The sequence below is a fragment of the Ochotona princeps genome, chromosome 10 (genome assembly GCF_030435755.1).
Source record: "Ochotona princeps isolate mOchPri1 chromosome 10, mOchPri1.hap1, whole genome shotgun sequence".
Classification (NCBI taxonomy): Eukaryota; Metazoa; Chordata; class Mammalia; order Lagomorpha; family Ochotonidae; genus Ochotona; species Ochotona princeps.
The window spans coordinates 2,753,330-2,774,695 of NC_080841.1; the positions used below are offsets into that span (position 1 = coordinate 2,753,330).

Genomic DNA, 21,366 nt, shown 5'->3' on the forward strand with positions numbered 1-21,366 from the left:
GACTTTCATGCCTGTGTGCCAGTTCCGGGTTAAGCATTATTATTCCTTCAGCTTCTAGATTAGGAAAGTGATTCTAGGTAAGAAACTATTTGAGGAAGTCCATTTGAATGCTGCCCATGATTGCAGATGTTTATCTGATACCATGCTTATTTTTATTTCTACTTATTTTTTAGAGCAGCATTAGGTTTAGAGCAAAACTGAGCAGGAAGGATAGGGTGACCTCGTGTGAGTCCCTGTCCCCACTCTCGCACTGGTACCACACCTGCATGCTAGGGTTCTCCAGAGAAAGCAGATAAAGAAAGGAAGGAACCTCAAAAGAGTGTGTGGGAAGTGGGAGCTGAGAGCCAGTCCCCAGTCCAGGCCTCTCCTGTGGTACAGGAACTCAGCTGCTTGAATCAGGCCATGATGCCTCCCGGGAAGCTGGGCTCAGAGGCAGAGCGGAGACTCAGGCCAGGCACTGTGACACTGGATGTGGCTGCAGGCACCCTGAGGCCTCTGTTCATAGGTTCCCCAAAAGGAGCGTGTGAGCCCAAGAGCCTAAGCATGCATCTGTTCTGGAAAGGGGAAGGAGTCTTCCTGGGACAGCAAAGCTTTTCCTCCTGCCCGTACAAGTGAGAATGTCATTTTGCTTTGGGAGAAGCGATCAGCTTTGACAAAGTTAGCATCACCAAGTCCCCAAAGAAAAGGACCTTTTTTGTTCTGTTTTTCTGCTAACCTTGGGTCTCTCAGGCTCCCACGTCACCTGCTGCCTGAACACATCTTGCCTTGGCCCAGTCCACTGGCTTCTGAGGGTGCAGGAGGAGATGAGGCCTTTACAAAGATGAGAGGATGAACACCAGTGCTATAGCACATTCAACAAAATGTTGACACCGGAGTTCCTCACTAGAACAGCAGTTATTCATGGAGACCGTAGTCCTTACGCACCCCCGGGGTCCCGTTGACCTAGTCTAGCACCCCCTGAATAGGCCGTGACTCACTCACTTAAGAACATTCTCTTCCTGCCTGGACAGTGAGCTCGTCAGGTAATTAAGGTTTCTGAAAACTCAGGAGTTTAAGATGGAAATAGTAATAAGATTTCAAAAAATATCTATTATTTATTTTGATCATTTGGGTGGGGGTCTTCTGTAATGTGTAATTCCTTGCTGAAATCAAAATGATTGAAGTTTTCTCAAGCTCTGGACCCTTGACAATCCGCCGCCTCTTCCCGCATTCTCTGTGCCTGATTTCCTTTCAGCTCCATGGCTGTGGACTCCCAGCCTGGTAGACGAGTTTGTCGCTGGGATAGTGTATGGACCGAGGGTGACTCCTGCCGGGAGGCTCGTGGCCTGAGCGCCTCCCTTGGAAGACCCTGTGCTCAGGAGTTGTTCGTGTTTTTCTTTTAATTTTTAGATTTATTTATTTATTTTTTGGAAAGGCAGTTTTACACAGAGGATAGACAGATCTTCTGTCTGCTGATTCACTCTCCAAGTGGCCACAACTGCCAGAGCTGAGCTGACCTAAAGCCAGGAGCCAGGATCTTCTGCCAGGTCTTCCACATGGGTGCAGAGTTCCAAGGACTTGGTTCGTCCTCCTCTGCTTTCCCTGTCCATGAGCAAGGAGCTGGATGGGAAGTGGAGCAGCCAGGATGAGAACTGGTGCCCATATGGGATCCTGGCACCATAGGTGGAGGATTAGCTTATTATACCATTGTGTTGGCCAGCACTTGCAGGTGGAGGATTAGCCAGTTGAGCCATTGTGTCAACCCTACTGTTAATTCTTTTCACTGTAAGGTATCTTTTGGTCCATGATCCTCAAAATGGAGCAGAGAGCAAGGTTGGTTTGGGAGTCAAAATTGGAGATTAGAATAATGTGGAAAGGACAGAAGGAACTACCAAGGCCTCCTCAGAACCTAAGGAGAAAACATTTTTGAAGAAGACTGGGAAGAATGTAATTCATTTTAAAGAAATGCGACCAGATAGCTTTAGATGGAAGCAGAGGAATAAAGTGGAAGTTCCCTAGTGCTGCGCTCAGTTCACCGAGTAAGTTAGCCATACCAGAGGAGAGTGGACCAGAGTGTGTGGCAACGAAGCAGAACCACACACCTGCCGAAGGGGGAAACCAGATTTAGTTGGGAAGAATGATTGTTCCTTTGTTTCTGCAGTTTCCTTCTTCCAGAATCTTCTTCCTCCATTTCTGCCTTCACCACGTAACAGTGTAGGCTGTTAGTTCTTTTTCCCATGTTGGCTGTAGACACAGAAGCGCACATAGTGCAGGGCTCCTGTTAGTGGAGTGCACGCTGATGAGCTGAGCAGGTGTGGACCTCCAAGGGTGGTGCTTCGGACTAGGCAGATGGAGCTTAACTTTTTGTGTTTGGGGAAGTGCTAGCATTTCAGCAGCCTGGAGAGCAGTGGCCCGAGAGGCCCAGACTGTAGTCAGCAGTGGGGTGCCAAGGGCCCTGGCCCTGAGGAGCACAGAGCTGCTGGGGAAACAGGAGCGAGAAAGAGCCAGCAGACCCATGCTTGTCCTGGCCATGAAGGAAGGGGTTTGTGTGAACAGGTGTTCCAGCTTGCTTTGAGCTGCTGGTTACGTCTGCAGCACAGGTGGGTCCTGTCTGCTCGGTGAAGGCCAGCATGAGACAGCAAGGCCGGCCTCCTGGGCCACCAGGGCCCCTCCAGGGCCGGGCGTGTGCTGAAGGCTTGGCCTTCCCAGTCTGCTCAGCTGTGTAGGCCGATTCCTGTTGATGCATCTCTTGCTGTGTGTGTCCTCATCCTGTTGGCTCTGTTGTCGTCTTTGAGACCCTGAGTAGACAAATGTCTTCATGGAATGGTCAGATTTTGAAATTTATGGAAATCTGTAAAAGCCTTGAGCACTTTGGAATTTCCTTTGTGTAAGGGAGGAATTTGTTAAGATCCCAAAGCCCCTGTATCCAGACGACAGTACTCTGTAAAACCACGTGTCAAGACAACTGTAGTCAAATGATGGGGGATTTTAGCAAGTGAAAATTCATTTCCTGTATTCATATGAGAGAAGTATGAGAAATATTTGCTGACTTCATTCACACAAATCCTCGTAATAGTAGGTCTAAATATAAACCAAAACCTCCTCAACGCGTCTTTATTTGGTTCTATTGGAATTAGAGCCAGGACTCACAGCTGCACCTTACAAACCTCTGGTTGTTTTGCTGTGTTAGAATGACTTAGACTGTACTCACACCTGTTGCATAACATTGGACCAATACTGTTGAAGTCACACATGAATCTGAAATACGGATCGGTAGAATTGATTCCCCCTTTTCCCTGTGCAATGATACAGCAAAAAGAACATGAATATGCACATAGTCATAGCCAATCCTGGTTGTACCAGGTAGTCACTTGCTATGTGTAGACAAGGTATGCATGTGCTCAACTCCTTTGGAAATGGAAAATCACAATGACGTCCTTGCAAGATTTTGGAAAATCAAGTAAACTGAGTCAAGTTGTCTGTGAGGATACCCAGTACACAGTACATTTGCAACATCTTATTTTCCATTATTTTATTGTTTATAAGAGCTTATAATTTTATATTACCTATAATTATTTATAAAAAAATATGTATACTCTACTAATTTCTGCTAGTAGCCAAAAGAATATATCCAGACAACATCTTACTTTGCAACATTGGAAAAATGTTTTCTTGGAGTCTTGGTGTCTTACCCCAAATCCTCCCTTAAAGCACATAATCCATTTCTTAAAATGAGCCATAACATCTGCTTTGATACAAATCTAGAAACCTGGTCAGTCTGGCCCACCTTCCTCTCTGCTATTCCCGGCACATGATCGCTCGACTCCCCCTGTCACTGAGACCTGAAGACAGCTGTCAGGCCTCACAGTTAGTCCTAGGAGTTTCAGGAATGGACACATACTCACCCTAAAGGACCTCTCAGAGAATCAGATGAAACAATGTAGCTGAAAGGAAAGGAAAAGCTGCAAAAGGTTCAACATAGCTGCTGTTGTCATTATTCAAATAAGTTGGCGATAATTGCAACATGTGCTTCCCAAGAGACTTGGCTATCTACTTAAAAACACAGACATTATTGGGGTGGTGAAGTGGCATAGGAGGCTAATCCACCACTTTCACACAAGCATCCCACATGGGTGCCAATTCTACTCCTAGCTGCTGTAGTTCCAGCCAGCCTCCCTGCTTTTTCCTGGGAAAGCACTGAAGGATGGCTCAGGTCCTTGGGCCCCTGTAGCCACTGGGAGACCTGATAAAATCTCCTGGCTCCTAGATTTGGATGGACTCAGACTGGGCCAATGTAGCCATTTGGGGGAGTGAATCAGTGGATGGAAGATCTCTCTCTGTCTCTCCTATCGGTAAATCTGCCCTTCAAATGAAAATAAATACATTCTCTCTATATATTATAAATATAATAAAATCCGACTTTATCAAGGCATGAGTGCATTTATACCTGTGTATGACAATGTGGGATGCTACCACAGAGGCAGAGCAGACGGTAGCATGCTGTTGTGTCTCACTGCGCCCACAGTGCCTGTGTTGAATCACTGCAGGTGCCGGTGGTGGCCATCCTGGGTTCTGGCGGCGGATTCCGAGCCATGGTGGGATTCTCCGGTGTGATGAAGGCGCTCTATGAATCAGGAATCTTGGATTGTGCAACCTACATTGCTGGGCTTTCTGGCTCCACATGGTCAGTGTGCATTTTCTAACTGTCCTTCCTGTCATGCTAGATGCTTAGGATTTAGCTAACTCAAACATTAGAAGGGAAAAAGAATGTAGAAAATTTGCTTAACCTCAAATTCCTGAAATGTTCTAGTTTAATGCCAAATGTGCTTGAAAATGTTTTAAAATTGTATACAATAATAATGACTTTTGCCATTTGTTTACTCCTTTCTAAGCTTGTTTGCAACTTAAAATGTCATTAAAATGTAACGTTTTTAAAAATTGAAGATAATTCTTGATACATATCACAGAAGTGGAATAACACACTCCACCCATAATTAATTTAAGCTCCATATAATTTGCTGATGTGCAGTCCTTCAGCGAACATGTCTGCATCTGTGTGATTCACTGGCTATTCATTTTATTCTTTAGGGCAAATAGAATGAAATGCAAGAGGATGATAAACGACTTTGAGTTCAAAAATGCAATAAATTTTACTGATTGGTATCTAATTAGCTAAACATGAAAGCAGTCATTTAGATGCATGTCCTTTCTACAAATAGGACATAGTTTCAAAGAAGAGAGTGTAGACCCTTTGTTTGCTTGTTGCACGTAAGCATTCCGGAAAGCAAGTGAAAGTTCTTGCTCAAGTGTCTCAAATATAAACACTGCCTTATTACCACACACCATCCAAGTGCTTTCTGGGCCCTCACTCATGCAGAGCTCATTTGTCATCCGTAGGAGCATACAGGCTTAGCAACTTAAAGTTGTGCCATTCTCTTCCATGACAAGGATATGGGTGGCTTCATTTCTTGGATAAAGGAAATTAGGCTTAGAAGCCAAGCGATCCATTCTAGTTGCTAGCTTAGTTGGTACATGAACGCGGTCATTTACATCCCCGTTCCATGACTCCTACAAAAACACAATCTCCTGGAGAACTCCGCATTCTGTGTGGAGCTCCACATGCAGATACGATGCAGATGGTTGACTGTTTTGAGTCAGAATCTAGGGTTGAGAAGCCACGCCCCAGAGCCGTTGTTGGCTTCTTCTAGTCAGTGCCCTCTGTGTGGTTGAACTCCTCGGAAAGCAGGGTGTTGCAAGTTTCTCCCTTGCAGAGCAGGCATCTGCCTGTTTAGTGAGTAATGTGATGGAAAAACTTGCATCTTTGCATGAATTCGCCCACTTGATCATTTCTTTCATCATTTTGTTTTCATCTTTTGGGTGGTTCTCACTCACTGTACCCCATCCTGGGTGCCCGCTGTCCAGCAGTGACTAACACAGCGCAAGAAGCTCACAGGCTGGAACTCATCCCCCAGGAAAGCCAAGCCTGGCTGCAGCTGTGGGCTTCTGATCATGCCGCTGTGGGCCCGGGGAAGCTGCAGGAGTGCCTTTGTTATAAAGCTGAGGTGGCAACTTCCTGACCTCTCCTTTCAGGGTTTTGGAAGGAGATCCTAGGAAATGGAACTATGTCCTGTGACATGGAATTACGATGATATAAATGTGCATCCACACTGGTGTGTCTGTAACCGGTATCTTCCAGTTTTATTTTTCTGAAAGATGAACATCACTTTGTTGTTGTTCTGCTGCCTTAAAGGCAATGTGACAGGTTTGATCCTCAATAGAATGTTCTCTCACAAATCAGTTACCTTCCAACTGCGGTGATGCCTTTTGAAGTCCTCATGCCCCTTGGCTTCCTTGGAGGAAGGAGAGAGAGGGCTTCCAGACGTAGTGATCACTTTAATGGAGTTGAAAATCCCCACGAGGCTTAGCTTGGGGCTAGGATTGCAGACCATTGACAATTTAAATAAGAGCAAAAAGTAAATAAAGAGTAGTTTGGATGGTGCATTTGCAAAGGGCAAAAAGGGAGAAGAAAGTTCAAGAGCAAACTGTGGGAATGGGCTGTGCATGATTTTAGGTGCTGTGCTTGGAAAGGAGTGGAACGAGCCTGGCTTGTTAGAATGAACAGAAAGTGTTTCAGTTTGGTTTGTAGAATTTAAGAGCCTTGGGACCGTTTGTGGATGCGGGAGGGAAGGGAGATGGGGAGAGGCAGAGATGGAAGGCAGATGTGCAGGAGGATCCCAGGGAGAGGAAGGTTCAGGCGGAGACGCCCGAGTGGAGCCCTGGGAAGCACAGGTGGGGGCGACGACCGCGGAAGGAAGAGACGTTTCCTGAGACGGAGTGTGCGCAGGGTGAGTCATGTTAACAACCACCTGTCGGCGAGCATAGGTGAGAAAGTAAAAACTTCAAAGGAAGGAATTTGGAAAGACTTGGAAAAATAAATTACACTGTGTTGTGTAACTTGTTATATTCTGATGATCCGTGACCATGCTTCTGCATAAATGAGGTAATGCGGAACTACCTGGAGCAGCCCTGGACCTCCCAGAAAGTTTTCTCTGATCACAAAATAGGATTTTAGCACAAAGTTTCCATGTCCCTCGTGCTACCTCAATGGCAGCTGTTTCTGTAATAATTATGGGATGATACATGTGATTCATTCGGTGTAAGTGTTCACTGAGCTGGGGAGCTGGTTGTGAGGAAACTGACAGTCGCACCGTCCGCCCGTCCCGCTCAGGCCTCCTGCCAGGCTCGCCCACAGTGAAGCTGTACCCCTACCGCACCGTCAAGGGCTGTGGGGACTGGCCGCCCTGCTTGGCTGATGAGAGTTCAGGGGGTCCACTGTGTGATTTTGGTGTTAAGGATTAAAATGAAAATCTTTTTTTTCATGGTTTAGCTTTGAAAATTTCACTTAACCGAAAGTTCTTTTAGATGGAGAAAATGAAGTATCCCATCATATAAATATGTCGCAATGTTACAGGTAATTGTTCCCAGATTTACAGGGAAATAAGACATCCATCTCTTAAAATGTATTTTTATTTTATGTGAATGTTAGAGAGAGAAAAAAACCGCAAACATCTGCCATCTCTCCAAATACCTACAATGGCTAGGATAGGGCCACATCGGACCTGAAACCTGCAGCTCCTTCCACGTGTCTGGCGTGATGGGCCACTCCCCGGAGCTGTCTGTCCATCCCCTCTGGCTTCTCACCCACAGCAGGCGAGTAGCCAGAACCCAAAGCAGGCATTCAGGTATGGGATGGACGGATCCCAAGCATCTGTGGACCCATCATGTCCAACAACCAGCCCAAGAACCAACTTTTCCCACCTTGAATGGTATACTTGAAAGTAATTATTGGTAAAGAGGTACATGTCAAAGTTTAACCGTGAAACTGGGCGAAATTTATGTGTTACAGACAATTTTATACTCACAGAAGCTAATCATGTCTGAATCTGCCTTGGTGCAATCCAAGAAACAGCGAACAATGCTATTTAAGCTTAAAGAGCTCCAAGTAAAGATAAATATTGCCTACTAACCCATTTTTGGCTGTCAACAAATCCCCGACCAGAGTTTCGGGTGTACTGCAATGACATCATTGGAAAGCTGTCCTCTATCCAACCCACAATAGCGAATTCTAAGAATATGTATTCCTAAGTACTGAACAAGCAAAGCCGTGAACACAATGCCTGTGATTAAAATATTCTAGATCTTTTGTTTCCCATGATGGCCTGTATTCCCAAGTGAACTGATGTTTGAGAGAAGAAAGATAGAACATGAATGAAGGAGTTTGCTTAGAGAACAGAAATGAAACAAACAAGAAAACAGGGAGGGCGGCTTGGATTGTGAGCCACATACATTTTTGCCTCTTGGAAAGAAGATCTCTGAAATTGTGGCACATAGTTCTAGATTTTCTTAAATTATAAGGAGAGAAAGAACAAGAGCCCTCAGATCTTGCTAGAGATGATCTATTGGGCAGAGCTATCATTGGAATCTTGGTCAGTGCATTTCAAGTTGAGCTGAATGTATATGGAGGCTGAATTCATGTAACATAGATCAGATTGCCACAGTGGCACATCTGTGAGCAGTTAGGGATGCCAGTTCCCACAGGAATAATCATATCATTTACTTTTCATGTGACTTTCAAACATCATTCAGTGACTGAGGTGATGCCTGTTAGTATGGTATTAATTAATTCTTTCATTCTTTTCCTTATGTTGATCCTGTCTCATTATGGAAAGTAGTTATCATATCTTAGAACAAAACTGTATTGCATGCATTAAAGACAAAGGAAAGGCCAAAAGTAGACAGATGTCAGATTAAAAATTTCATTTTAAACTTTAGATTTGAGAGATTTGCAGCACAGTTTTAGACTCCAGTTTTCTAGAACTCAAGACAAATGCAAACAGGATAGGTATTTTTAAGAAGGCCAAGCCAATGACCCGTGAGTAGGGATTTCTTACTAAAAAGACAGCCAAAAGTTTCTTAGTGTTGTCATGAAGAATGAGGCATACCCTGGCTGCCTTCAGAATTGACTTTCATTCAAAGGCTACTTTATATTCCTGGTTTTATGATTCGTTAAATGTGAACAAGAGCCATACCAACAATGTGTGTGTGTGTTTAAAAAGCATGGCAAAGTCTAGAAAATCAGGTCTGGGTGAATCATGTCGTGTACTTTAGAATAACTGTAGGAATGAGTTACTATGGCTTTCATGTCTTCTAAGCTCTATTTTTTAATTAGATATTTGGTGATTAAATTAGGCTTGAGTTCAAAGTAAGCCAATTTGGTTTATCTTTACCACACGTGTTGGAGCAGTTATGAATTCAGTACAAGATTTTAAAAATCCTTAAGGATTTAAAAAAAATTTGCTGATTTTGTGTTTCATTGTACCTTCATTGTTATTCATTTATTAACTTACTGATTTTCCCAGTTCATCTCCTAAAAAAGCACTCTGACTCCAAGAAGAAATTCTAAGTTGTTGTGAAGTGGAAATAGTTTGTTCTCTAAGAACTGAAATTTTTAAAAGTAGATTTGAGAAGCAGAGCTTTTCAGAGAGAGCTGGCAAGTCTCGCATGCTAGTGGCTGTCTTTGGTTGGGGCTGTAGGCCTATGTTGCACTCACCCACCCTTCCCTTTCTCATCTGTGAGGTCGGAGACCCGGGAGCCCCTGGGGTCACCAGGCAACACTCTGCACACTTGACCAGCACAGTGCCAGAGCCAGACAGCAGCTCCATGGTCCCTGAAGGGAAGAGAAGTCATTATGACTGACATTTTTATCTGAATCCCAAGGAAAGCATGGGCTATTTTCTCTCTGCTTGGATGATGTGGCAGAGTGGTTATATCTTTGGTTTAGTTTGTTCTGTCATCAACAAGCTATGCTTACTATGCACCCGTAAGGACCACCTTATTTCAGGACCTGAAGGAGGTCACGATTCAATCTGAGACATATACTGGCAGACAGCTACATGATTACAGGCTAGATCAAGTGCCAAAACCCAAGGTGACTTTCAATGTACCCCAAGTTGCCAGGTGGCTGGTGGTTAACAGCACCCACAAGATAGCATGAGCCTTAAAGATGCCATTTCTCTGCAGAACTTTCCTTCAGCTACGCGTGCTGAGAAATTCAGAGATCTGCACATCTGCAGGTCTGTTTTGTTTTCCTAGTTTGCCAATGATGATCATAAACAATCACATGTGTCAGGACAAGTAGTCATTCACAGTAGTTGAAACAATGCGTTTTCTGCATGAAGATAATCATGATGGAAAGTCGAATTGCCAAACTGCTTGACTGGTAATGCATCCAGCCAAGTGTGTGGATCCGTGTGCCCGGCTGTGGTGTCAGTCTCGCAGTCTGAGAGGTGCCCGTTCCTGGCAGACCACACAGAGCGCAGTAGGCCCGGGAGGGTGTGGCCTCCCCTGCGTGGGCTAGGAACCAAGCTTCCTTCCAAACCTGGCTTTGTCTTACAGCTCTGGGCCAGCTCCTCTCTGACGGTGCATTCTTCCTTCAGATAGGTTAATATCTTTAGTCAGATGCTGAAGCTAATCAAACAGCCAGCATTCTCTTTACGCCTTCTGACACTGCTGCCTGTCTGAGAGCTGCTGTGCCAGGCCCTTCCTCCTTACCAGTGCCGTTCTGCTTTCTCTGCAGGTACATGTCCACCTTGTATTCCCACCCTGATTTTCCAGAGAAAGGGCCAGAGGAGATTAACGAAGAGCTAATGCAAAATGTTAGCCACAACCCCCTCTTGCTCCTCACACCGCAGAAGGTTAAGAGATATGTCGAGTCTTTATGGAAGAAGAAAAGCTCTGGCCAACCTGTCACCTTCACCGACATCTTTGGGATGTTGATAGGAGAGACGCTGATTCACAATGTAAGTCCTGGCTCAATCGCCATCCTCGCGCCACAAGGACACGGCAAGAGCCATGATGTTACAGGGAAAGCCAGGGCGGCCGACTGGCTCAGCATCAATTCGCTTGACTTGTTCTTTCATCAGGGTGTTAGCAGACGTCATAGCTTCCGGTGTACCTGCCGCATGTTGTAAACGCTTCAGCACTTCCCACTGACTGCGTATCTGTTGTGAAGGGTGGGGAAGCGCTTTGTATTCCTTTTCTTTGGAAAAAGTCACATTTTTAACCTTTAGCTGCACATTCGGTAGTCTTTGTTTACATGAGGAGTTAAATACAATGATAATTTTGCAGAAGATTAGAAGTGGGTGTTACACTGAACGTGTCTGAAAAGCAAGTGGATGGCATGGGGCGAAAACACTTGGTGCCTGAGCATGGCATGACCTCTCAGCTGAGGGCCCAGAGGAGGGTGGGAGGAGCCTGTGCCAGGGCGTTCAGGGGCTGAGTTCTTTCCAGGCCCCATGGCTGCCAACTCATTCCCCAGTCCAAACGTGACGTAAGGCTAGTTTTGGAATGCAGATAATTCCTCGCATAGAGCTTAAATTTGTCTTTTTGTTTTGGCCCTGGAGATTTCTAGAAGGGACGGCTTACTGTCATTATAAAATAGGAAGTGTTTTCCCGGGAAGTACTACTTTAGGCAGTCTGTGTCTGCGTCTTAAAGCCACCTGTTTCTGTGCTGTCGACAGAGGATGAACACTACCCTGAGCAGCCTGAAGGAAAAAGTCAGCGCTGCGCAGTGCCCACTGCCGCTCTTCACCTGCCTGCACGTCAAGCCCGATGTCTCCGAGCTCATGTTCGCAGGTGCGTCCTTCCTCCCTCCCTCCACACAGTTCCCGCAGCCTGCAGCTTCCCCTGATCTCACAGAGGGAGAGCGGGAGTGAATGCGGATGCTTGCTTGGCCATTTTTTTTCCTGCAACATAACAATGCTTGAAAATAAAATGATAAGCTCGATGATACTCTGGTCATCACGAATATCCCAGGGAGCCAGTACCTGGTCTTCTCTTAGGCTGGTGAGACGCAAACCACACCCACACCGTAGCCGCCGACTCAGTTTTACCTGTTTCTCAGTCACTTCCAGCAACACAGTGTTTTAGCCGGTGCATCGTCTTCTGCTTACTGAGTATGTTTTCATTGGTTGTCTATGTTTGTCATTTAGAGTTCTCTTCTGATTTTTAAACCTCCCGGTGTCTACTCTTGGTAGTGCATGGAGGGAACTCCTCTGTGGGGGAGGGCTAGGGGTTTCTCTTTTCTGCTGGCCTCCTTGCTCAGGTGTGTGGGAGGGGCACGTCGTGTGGCTCCTGGGGGTCTGCTGGTGCCCAACCCAGCACAATGGCGCTGCTCGCTGTGGACACTGGATTTGTGTTATTTTCAGAAAAAGTATCATTGACTTCAGTGGTGCCAAAAGCTTGCATGGCTTATCACAAATGGCATGTAATGAACAGATTTGCATCCTAAATCCTTTCGTAATTTTGCTGTCACTTTTTCCCCTGACTGATTTTTCTCAGGGAGGAATCTTAGGTGGTTTACAGAAAGTGATACGCCTGGAATTCACCCTTTTAACAACTGTTCACTAATAACATTGACAAAAGTGTTTTTTGTCCCTGTGGTTTATAAAGCAAATATCACAATTGTTATTGATTTTGTTTGCAGTACAGCCCAAGAATGGTTGTGTACATTCAGTGATGTGAATGTTGCCACATGCAAGGAAAGTAGCAGAGCCGAGAGGGGGCCTTGGTTTTCATGGTATCCTATTGTCTTCTCTGATGGCTGACCAGGGACAGTGCAGGAGGATGGTGAGGACACTCCTTCCTCTGTGACTTGTTGTCCCATTCTGTAGACTACATAGGAAAAAGCCCCATCATTAGGGCTGGGGAGAGATCAGGAATGTATAGATATCCTGTTGCCTTGACCAATTTGCATAATCCCTTTAGCCTCTGGTTTCTCTTCAGCTAGCCAAATGATGAGATCCTCCTGCAGGAGTTTGTAAGAGGTGACACATGAGGTAACGTCTATAGACTCCCTAAAGCACGGGCAGGCCCAAGAGTTTTGAGTCAGTCAAAGCAATTTAGTGTTTGTTCTAGGCGTGTTAAGAAAAGCCAGTGATCCGGATCCCCAAGATGAGCAGCGCTTGGGAGGCCAGCTCACACTGTGAGGGAGCCCGCAGTGAGGAGGTTCGTCTTCATTGTGAGAGCAGGCAGCCCTGTGGCAGGTTGTTTATCCCCCGTGTGTTCTCTTGTGAGCTCTTGGGATTTTTGGAACTGGTTGAAAACCAGCACTGTCCTGCCTGTTTGATGGCTATATGACCAAGTAAGTAAGTTACTCCTTACCCCTACACACACACACACACACACACACACACACCCCGTGAAGTTTGATGCCATGGCGTGAAGACCACTGGGCTCGGCGGGAGAGTTCTGTCATAATTCTAAACTGAAGTTCCTTAGTAGGTCTTTTAACCTCTGGTTCTTGTTTTCTTCATTGTAAAAGTAAAGCAGATACTATTAGCTGTCAGCCTTATCGCATGGGATCACTTAGTCACAGGAGATAGCTGTCAGTCGGATACCCGGATGAGACGGAAGGTTGCAACAGCTCTCCTCCCTTTGTTAGCATTCTTAGGACATCTTCAGAGTGGCCGCTTTTCGTGTTGAATTTCTGCTTAACAGTTATTCTCAGGAGAAAACCTGACTCAGAGAAACTAACTACACTGATTCGATCTTCACACCGCCTTCACAAATCTGTAAGAGTAAATGCTGTTGGAGTGAGTGCGTGCGGAGATGCTTCCTCTAAAGCTGGAGTGAGTCTTGGGGTTGGATAGGGCCCACTGTGGTCCCAGCACACTGCAGTCTACACCAAGGACAGCCTGCCACTGGTCTTCGCCGGCAGCCTTCCCTGCCACGCCGGCTGTGCCTTTCCATCATTGCCTGAGTCCTGTGTCCAAGTGAATGTTAAAGTAGCTTTACCTGAGTTACGGGGTGAGGCTGGGGTGGGGAGGGGGCAAGAGTGGAGACACGTCTGTTATTGATTTTCAAGATTCTTATTTTGAGGATGATTATTTAAAAAAAACCATTGAAATTATCCCTGTATTATACTTAAAATACTCAAGAACCAAATCAGATCATGGTTTTATTAACAACTTTGCTTGATTACCAAAAATGCTTCTGTTCTTTGAAATAGTCTTAAACACCCTTTTCCTTTTAACATTTTTCAACAAATAAGCATCACTGTTTCAACTGCTAAGTATTGCTGTCTCTTCCGCTCTACTAAATTGTAGGGAAGATTTAAGACTTCAATTTAAACATTTCAGTTGCTGAGTAAATTGCACATACTGAATATGACTTACAGTTGTGGCTTCAGCATCCTGCTAAATCTTTGACAAAAATTATAGGAGTAAAAAATAAATAAATAAATAACAAACAGGGGTAAAACATAGTAGAGTTCTTCAAAAAAATTACTATCTCGCCTGAAGAGGGAAAAATTAAACGTGGAAAGTCACTGTCTACTCTTAGAATAGTATTGTTTTCTAAGGCACTTAGACTTGATGTCAGTGTAACAGATCATTGAAGTTTAGCACAGTTATAAGACAGACTTTGTGGATCTGATGGAATTTGAATCCAAGTGCAGGTGAAAATGCATCTTTGTGTGCAAGCAGTACGAAAACACGCTCAGAGGGAAATCAAAGGTTTGGAAATTGATGGCTACCATGGTAACCCGAGAAGGGCGGAGTTTGCCTCCAACCAAACCCAGACCAGATGGCAGAATTCTGGCAGGGGGGACCCCCCCAGACTGTGAAACCACCATTGCGCCAATGAGGGGCACTGACCCATATCCCCCCACCAAATAAGGGCCTGTTCCAGCTTCCGAGTCAAGGAGAGTTTAAAAAGCCCCTTCCCGCCTCTTCCGCGCCCTTCCCCCGCAGCCCATTCCTTCATGTCTGACTTTCTGCTGCATGGGGAAGGGAAGCCCGTGATCGTGGATCCTGATATAAAGGCCATCTAAATTCTTTTTATATATTTGGCCGAGTTATTCTTTCCCTGTTGAGCGGCGAATCTAACATTTTGGCAAGCGGCAAATCTAACAGAAATCATGTTTTGGAAATCATAAAAAAAGCAACTAGCCTGGGAATTATGCACACACTAGCAAAATGTAAGTGGTATATTTGAATAAAACTTTGGTGCCAAGCTATGGAAAAATTGGAATTCCAGGCAGAAGCTTTTAACTTAATAATAATGGAAAATATTTAATGTTTGGGTAGAGCAATACAATGATTGGAGTAGTATCTTTGAAAAAAAAACTTTGATGATTCATATAGTATGTGGCCAGGAAAAAAAGTAAAAGTGGAAGCAAGGTGATAGCTATCTTTCTGTAAGGTCTGGGAGTAGGGACACACTGATGAGGAATTCAAAGAGTGGATGGATGAGAAAGACTCAGGTCATCCATGAGGGTGAGGATGGTCGGGTGGAGTGAAGCAGTGGTTGGGAGGGTGGCAGGGAGCAGAACGGAACCCTTGCTTGGGTTGTGATGGTATGTTTTGCTGAAGTGAGTGATCTGCCTGGAAGGAGCAAGGCAGCAGGGTGTGCTTCCTTGCAGGCGCAGAAGGACGGTCTCAGCTGGCCAGTGCGCGGCAGCCGCAGGACGGCAGCAGCTGAGTCCTCTTGCTCTTCTGTATAGCTTAGCTCTTGGGAATGTCCCCGGTGGGTTGGGGGGCAGTCTCATCAGTGACGAAGAGGTGCTCACTCTAAGAGTGAGCCGCAGGAGGCGTTCTGCTCCAGGTCCCAGAACAGGGGAGCAGAATTCCGAGATAAGATCTACGTGCCCTGACACAGGAATTTTCCTAACAACCACTAACTCATCGTTAGTCATGCCTCACTTACTGCATGTAGATCGTCACAATAAAACATATTACTTTTTGAGCAAGGCCATGTGTGCCATTTGGCTTTCATTGGAAATGAGCTGCACTATTACCTGCCACTAGTGTAATTTTTTATTTTCCTTCACCTTAGTAGGATGTTCGGCTTTCCAAGTGAGCCAACAGAACCACTTATCCATGAGCCTTTTTCCACAATGTTTTTAAAAGTCGGGAAGGTACTTGTTCTGTATATTATATAGTACCCAGTGGGAGTGTCTTAGAGTGAGGTTTCTCCAATAGAATGTATCCATAGTGACGTTGAGTGCCATACACTGTGGAAGAGTGCTACCTCACTCTAAAATGATGTCCAATCAGATTTTGCCAGCCAATAAATAACAACAATAAAAAGCCTGTGAATTTTAGAATTGGATTTTGGATTGTTGGATAAGAGGTCATGGCTCTACTATAATTTCACCAAGAAAGTGAATCCAAGCGAGGACAGGGCTGAGGGGTGAGTTTTCAGAGGATCCTGCAGAGATGTTACAGGAAAGTCGTGTGAGGCTGAGGCGCAGAGGTGGGACTGGGCTCAACCCCCAGGAGGAGCCCCAAGAAGGCCTATGTTCCCAGCTGGAGTAAGCCAGGCAATAATGATGGGAGACAGCTGCACGGATGTGAGCACATGGCGCTGGGGCCGTGCCATCCTGGAGCCAGCAGACTGCGTCTTCACTTCTGTTTCATCTGGAAGTCATTGCAAAGGTGTTGGTTTGGGGGTGTAAGCTAGAAGGAAAGAGGGGAAGAGAGCCTTAAGGATAACCCCACAGTGTTAAAAGTGGTATGGACAGTAATATTATTTTCCAGAAAGTAAAGACTGGGTGGCAGGGTGAAGTGTGGGGTGCGGATAGGTAGGTCAGTGTGTGGGTTCAACTGGCTAATCCTCCACCATCCCAGTTCATATCCTGGCTGCTCCACTTCCCATCCAGCTCTCTGCTTGTGGTCTGGGAAAGCAGTAGAGAATGGCCCAAAGCCTTGGGACCCTGTACCCAAGTGGGAGACCTGGAAGAAGCTTTGGGTCAGCTCAGGTCTGGCTGTTGCAGCCATTTGGGGGAGTGGACCAGCAAAAGGAAAATCTCTCTGTCTATCCCTTTCTCCGTAAATCTGCCTTTCTTATAAAAATAGGTAAATCTTTAAAAAAAGGGGGGGGGGCGGGGGAAGATGAAGGTGTTTAGGTGTTGAAATGGACACCAAAAATGAGGAATATTCTTTGGAGCCACTTGGAATTAGCTGATTTAGATTCAGAAGATTTAGACAGATACATAGATATGGTATTTAGATTATATAGGGATATAGATTTAGATTATATATAGAGTGTTTAGCTATAGCCAGGGATGTATGACATATAATAGCAGCCACTGTTTACTGAATGATTGCAGTGTGCTGTGCCCTCCTCCAAGTCCCCTACGCTCCTCGCTGGATGGGATTCTCACACCATGGCTCCTCTAACACTCTAGATAACAGCATGGAGACATCAAATGCGTGCTGTATTAAGTTTGGAAGTGTGCTTTGTAAGCAGCGGAGCAAGTTTGAACCCAGACCCTCTGCCTCATAGACTGACTGCTTTAACCATGTATTTTTAAGACTTCGAGCATAGGAACTTCTCGTTGTGAACTTGTGAGCTAGGAAAGATGGTGAATGGACAGAATTCAGTGAAAAGAAAAAATTTGGAAGATTTTTTTTTCCATTCTAACAGTCTTATATTCAGAGAGTGCTTAGTTTTCTAGCTTCCTTCAGTTTTCTGTTCTTTGGAATTACAAATGGACTTGGTAAAAGATGTCTGAGTCTTTTAATGGAAAAGGCTACTCAACTTACGCAAATTAGAAAACATCATTTTGTGTCTCCTCATCTTCGCCATTAGATTTTCTCCCAGTTTCTACACAAGGCCAAAAACGCTATGGGCATTTGGTTATGTTTTCGTTTGATTGAATTATTTTTTAAAACGCTTGTTGTTCTGTTTGAAAAACAGAGACAGAAAATGAGTGATGGGTAGAGCTATAACGTATCCACTAATCCTTTGCCCTAATGCTCACAAGAGGATTGGGCAAGGTCCAAGGCAAGAGCCCAGGAAGTAGTGTGGGCATTTTGTGTGGGCAGGACAGGGATCTGCACCCTTAGCTATGCCTCCTGGCGGGCGAGTCAGTGCGGATCTGGAGTGGAGGTCCAAGAACCCAAACCAGGCACAAGGATTTGGTGTGTGGGACAGTGATTCACCCATGGTGCCAAATGTCCACTCCTTGTTTGAATATTTTAAATAAGAATAATCAGGGTTGTTCATTATCTTTGTACATCTGTGGCATTTGTCTGTGAATGAAATGCTTGCTTTCTCACATGCTTTCAGATTGGGTTGAATTCAGTCCATATGAGATTGGCATGGCTAAATACGGCACATTTATGGCTCCTGACTTATTTGGAAGTAAATTTTTTATGGGGAAAGTTGTGAAGAAGTATGACGAAAACCCCTTGCATTTCTTAATGGGTAAGTCATCAAAATCTTTTGTTAATTTATCTGATTGTCTTGAACCAGTGTATTTTAAGTTATTCTTCCACTTTATTTTAGGCGTCTGGGGAAGTGCCTTTTCTATATTGTTCAACAGAGTCTTAGGAGTGTCCGGCTCACAAAGCAGAGGTGCCACGATGGAGGAAGAACTAGGTATGGTGAGAGTGTGCTGTGCGGATGAGAACCATGCTGTGTTGGTATATCTTGTGAAGAATATTCAGTCTTCACAAAGATTGTAACTATCTAAAATCCATCAGTAATTTCGTTGAGTCAACTCAGTCAACTTGAATATCTCCTCAAAGTCATAGTGTAAGTTACTTCTAAGTGGTAGATTATGGAATTCCTAAAGACCACTCATTCCTGAAAATAATTTGTTCTGGGACATCTCCATTCCTTCGCCTTGCTCTATCTCTGAGCATGCTATTTTTGCTAGACAATATTTCTTCTATTAGAAAAGGGTAATTTCTTAAAGATCAGCTTTATCAACAGTTGAGGAAAGTCTGACATTTAAAGATAAATCCATGCTTGCCACTATTGGTTTGCCCCCCGAATACTTGCTCAATAGAATTCTGTCAGCACTGCATATTTAATTCAAAGTACAAACAAAATAATTCAGTCACCTCTAATAATCACTTACTTTGAATATTACTCATTAGCTCACAATAAAATAAAATGCTATTTATATAAAACTTGAACAAAATATGCACACACAGCTGAACACTGGTGATTTTATTCCTCAGTAAACCATAGCAGCACTGATGTTCTTAAGTAAATAAATGTGATTGGCAGCTCCTCAGCATCTCCCAAACCCTTGTTATCGTTTGAATCGGTGGTGGGAGCAGTGGTAGAGTGCTCAGACTGATGAGCTCGCAGGGACCCGGGAAAGGCAGTAACTAAGATGGAGTGTCAAAATTCTACTTGAGAACAAAGAGACTCATGGAAAAGCAGTGATGACATTTCCAAACTTAACTCAGGTGAAGAAAGCATGTCTACACAAAACTTGCTGCAAGATTTTAACAGTCTGCCTCTGGGAATCATGGGCGGTGGTCATTTCTGTGCAAAAGAGAATGCCTCAATGAGAACACTAGAAGAAGGCCCACAAACAACACTCTACTGCTGTACCTCACAGCATGCTTTTTGTTGCTGTTTGATATTTTATTTGGTATTTGCATTTAGTATAGTGAACTGCTACAGTCCTTGACTTTTTTTTTCAAGACTGTTTTTGTATTTTTGGACAGTTTTTGGCAAGTAAAAGAAAAATGACCATATAATTTCATTTGATCCAAGGGTTCAAAAATAATTATATATATATAATGTTTTATATATATATATATACATAAAAGGCACTTGGAAGTCTTGCTTTCTCTCCTGTGTCCCACGTGTAATTCCCCAGGCAGGTGACCTGTGGCAGGCAGACCTGTTCTCCTATCTGGGACTGTGATGGTGAGACAATACTGCTGATTTATTTTTAATGAACACTCTAGACAGGGCAGATGAACGCCCCATTCTCAAGTGCAGTATTTTTGGAATTACTTAACTCTTCTTTCCATTAATCTGGAGATCTTGGAGGAAATACAAGAGTGAGCCTAAAAGGAAAGAAGAGCTCCTGGTTAGTTAGGAGGCCGTCTTCCGGTGCTGCTTCCGGGGGAGTCATGCGGCTGACTCGGGCTTGGTTCAGTTTTTCTCCTGAGGCAGGAAGAGACCGGGACTGAAATCCCACGTCTGAAGGTGGGTGGGTGAGACGTGGCTGAAGGCCAGCCTGAAGGAGCAGGGTTTTGAGAAGCCTCTTTGTGGAGAGCTCCCCTGGGGGCTCAGTGGTCTGGCAGTGCCTTCCAGTACTCTGGGATGAGATGCACTCCAGATGCCTGAATAAGCAGGATGCGTGTCCCTTGCAGAAAGGCCGGTGAGGACAGGGGGGGCCTGTGCCTCTGGCTGACTGCTGCCTGCAGGGCTCCTTGGCGGAGCTTATCTTCCTGTGTGTGTTAGGCCCAATGAGGCGAATCTAAGTCAGACTATTTACTTCAAGCAGCTCAAGAGGTGAATGAGCTGTACTCTTAGCTCTGTGTTGTGAAGAATAGAGATGCCACGCTTAAAATTTCAGAATATGAAGCCAGCCATATCATGACAACTTCCCAGTAGAGAAGACACTATTATGTTGATTCATCTCTCAAATCAGAGTGGCCAATAAGACCAGATCAGAAAAAGGAAATATTTAAGCAAAGACAAGATGCATGTATAAGCAGAAACTGCTCCGGAATAGAACATTTGTTGTGGATCATCTCCCAGTATTTACACGAATTTAATTTTCATGCCCTGAGAAACTTGCCTTGCAGTGAGAAATGTGAAAGCACTAATAAATCTAGATGTATCTTATGGCTCTAAATTCACAGCAGTAGGTCATCCTGTCTCAGTCCGTGGCTGCGTGAGCATGCCGAGTTCTTCACAGTAAATTTAGTTATGAATTGGCACATCTGTGATGCTTCAACTGTTGTGTTTGATTTTCACAGAAAATATTACAGCAAAACATATAGTGAGTAATGACAGCTCGGATAGCGACGATGAATCACAAGAGCCCAAAGGTAAGAGCCAGAAGCTCTGCTGGCCTGGCTGAAGGGGAGATGACCTGGGACTGGAGGGGAGATGGCCTGGGGCCGGAGGGGTGATGGCCCATCCTGGAGGGGAGATGGCCCATCCCAGAGGGGAGATGCCCGGGGCCTGGAGGGGAGATGACTTGGGGCTGGAGGGGAGATGACTTGGGGCCCGGAGGGGAGATGACTTGGGGCCCGGAGGGGAGATGGCCCCGGGGCTGGAGGGGTGATGGCCCAGGGCTGGAGGGGAGATGACTTGGGGCCAGAGGGGAGATGGCCCATCCGGAGGGGAGATGGCCCCGGGGGCTGGAGGGGAGATGGCCCGGGGCCTGGAGGGGAGATGGCCTGGGGCTGGAGGGGAGATGGCCCGGGGCTGGAGGGGAGATGACTTGGGGCGGTAGGGGAGATGGCCCATCCGGAGGGGAGATGGCCCGGGGCTGGAGGGGTGATGGCCCAGGGCTGGAGGGGAGATGACTTGGGGCCAGAGGGGAGATGGCCCATCCGGAGG

The 21,366-nt window shown here is 45.2% G+C and overlaps 1 protein-coding gene across 1 annotated transcript in view; it reads left to right on the top strand.

Annotated features, from left to right (window-relative positions):
- PLA2G4A (phospholipase A2 group IVA) overlaps positions 1-21,366 on the top strand; it is an 88,737-nt gene that overhangs the window by 42,216 nt on the left and 25,155 nt on the right. The window contains exons 8-13 of the mRNA XM_004578970.2: positions 4,527-4,663; positions 10,616-10,838; positions 11,559-11,673; positions 18,112-18,249; positions 18,331-18,423; positions 20,778-20,849. Coding sequence (XP_004579027.2) covers positions 4,527-4,663; positions 10,616-10,838; positions 11,559-11,673; positions 18,112-18,249; positions 18,331-18,423; positions 20,778-20,849 — 778 coding nt within the window. The remainder of the gene's footprint in view (positions 1-4,526; positions 4,664-10,615; positions 10,839-11,558; positions 11,674-18,111; positions 18,250-18,330; positions 18,424-20,777; positions 20,850-21,366) is intronic.